A 2,318-nucleotide genomic window follows, 5' to 3' on the forward strand; every position below is an offset into this window, starting at 1 on the left:
GAGGGGGCCGCTGGGGTGGCCCCTGGGCCCGGAAAGGGGAAGCGAGCAGGCTAGTCCGGGAAGGGACCGGGGTGGGAAGGGCCGGCCGCCCTCACTCCAGGGACTGCAACATCAGCAACTGTTTGAGCACCTTCGTCTGGCTGGTCTCACGGATCTCGCCGGCCAGGAACATCTCATCCACGACCGTGTAAACCTGAGGGAAGGGAGGGCGTGGGGAGACTCTGGGGTGAGCAGTGGAGGGGACCCCCGGGGAGCTGGGAAATTCTGATGCCCAAGAACCAGCAAACAGACCCCAGCGGAGGCACCAGGGTGGCTGTGGGCTTCTGGCCCCTCACAGACCCCCTCCTCTGGCTCCCTCCTCCTCATCTTCCCCAGGAGCCCACCTTGTAGAAGTTGAATACCAGGTCCAGTTCACAGACGTTGTGGAAATATTCATTTAAGACCTAGGAGAAGAAGACAGAGGTGGTGCGAGATGGGCAAGGAGAAACACACACATGCACAGACAGGAGCAGAGGCGTCAGAAAGAGGTGGCACAACATCAAGGCCGAGGGGACTGCCCTGGTCCCGTGGCTAAGACGCCGTGCTCCCAAGGCAGGGGGCCCGGGTTCGATCCCTGGTCAGGAAATCAGCGGCCACACGCCACAACTAGGGATCCTGCGTGCTGCAATGAAGAGCGAAGATCCCAAGCACTGCGACTAGGACCCGGTGCAGGCAAAATAAATAAGTAAATAAAGAAACAAGGCAGAGAGAAACTGAAGGGAAACAGAGACCGGAGGAAACATCAAGGTGGGCAGAGAAAGACAGTGTCCCCTCCCGCAGGCTGAGGGCCCCGCACCCTAACAGAGGGCATCCAGACGGCGCCCGCCACCCTCCTGGCCCCCGGCCCGCGCACCTCCACAAAGTTGTGGATGGCCTCCAGGTAGGCCAGGTTGTTGTCATTGACGTCCACGCAGATGCAGAAGTAGAGGCCGGCATAGCGTCGGTAAATGATCTTGAAATTCCGGAACTGCGGGGCAGAGAGGCAGGCGGTCAGCCGCAGGGCGTGCCCAGGACCCCGCATACTGGGCAGGATGGCACCAACACGTGCAGTCCTGCGTTCCACACGTGGTCCCGGAGGCCCTGCTCTGTTGCCTGACTCTGCGCTGGGGACAGAGGGGTGGCCTGGCTCTCCCTGCCTCGGGCTCACAGTCCAATGGAGCGTCATCCTTAGTCACCCCCTAAGTGGGCAGCGAGGGGCTGTGGGTGCTCAGAGGGGACAAGAGGCTGACCCACCCTTGCAGTCCGGGAGGGCTTCCTGGAAGAGGGGGCATCTGCACTGAAATCTGGAGGATGAGCAGGAGTGATCAGGCAGGAGTGCTTTAGGCAGAGGGAATAGTATCGGGCAAAAGCCCAGAGCCGAGAGGTGGGGGTGCTCCAGGGTATCCATCTTCCCCTTTCTGTGACTTGCTGTTGCCTCTGGAAGGAGTCAAACTCCTCATCCTGGAACTAAGCTAGCAAATTCTTCCACAAACACTGCCGGAGTACATGCTGTGTGGCAGGCTTTGTGCTGAGCAGTACAGGCTCACTGCCTCCTGTAACCAAGACAATCCTAGTCCTGCCCTTAACTGAACCATAATATAAATATTCCTACCATAACACATAAATACAACCCAGGAATAAATATTCATGAGCCAGGGACGCAGACTCTAATTTTACACCATGTGTAAGTAGATAAAGCCATAGACAGAGATCCATGATGTACTAGCTGGCAAAGCATCTGAAAAATCCAGGCCAGTGTTGTGTGTGTGGCGCCATCTGCTGGCTACTTCAAAAGTCAACTCAAGCCCCTGATTTTTCTTCATTTTTTTTCCTCCCTAGCTTATCTTTGAGAATGCCTATACTTTTGATCTTCAAGATAATCACAATGGTGTGATCACTCACCTAGAGCCAGACATCCTGGAATGTGAAGTCAAGTGGGCCTTAGAAAGCATCACTACGAACAAAGCTAATGGAAGTGATGGAATTCCAGTTGAGCTATTTCAAATTTTGAAAGATGATGCTGTGAAAGTGCTGCACTCAATATGCCAGCAAATTTGGAAAACTCAGCAGTGGCCACAGGACTGGAAAAGGGCAGTTTTCATTCCAATCCCAAAAAAAGGCAATGCCAAAGAATGCTCAAACTATAGTACAATTGCACTCATCTCACACGCTAGTAAAGTAATGCTCAAAATTCTCCTAGCCAGGCTTCAGCAATATATGAACCATGAACTTCCTGATGTTCAAGCTGGTTTTAGAAAAGGCAGAGGAACCAGAGATCAAATTGCCAACATCCGCTGGAT

General features: G+C 54.1%; 1 protein-coding gene across 1 annotated transcript in view; it reads right to left on the reverse strand.

The window, feature by feature from the left end:
- AP2S1 (adaptor-related protein complex 2, sigma 1 subunit) overlaps positions 1–2,318 on the reverse strand; it is a 9,418-nt gene continuing 7,100 nt past the window's right edge. Inside the window, exons 3-5 of the mRNA XM_010852654.1 lie at positions 893–1,006; positions 384–443; positions 1–193 (exon numbers count right to left, since the gene is read on the reverse strand). Coding sequence (XP_010850956.1) covers positions 92–193; positions 384–443; positions 893–1,006 — 276 coding nt within the window. The 3' untranslated portion in view covers positions 1–91. The remainder of the gene's footprint in view (positions 194–383; positions 444–892; positions 1,007–2,318) is intronic.

The sequence above is a fragment of the Bison bison genome, unplaced genomic scaffold, assembly GCF_000754665.1.
Source record: "Bison bison bison isolate TAMUID 2011002044 unplaced genomic scaffold, Bison_UMD1.0 scf7180017864313, whole genome shotgun sequence".
NCBI classification, from domain to species: domain Eukaryota; kingdom Metazoa; phylum Chordata; class Mammalia; order Artiodactyla; family Bovidae; genus Bison; species Bison bison.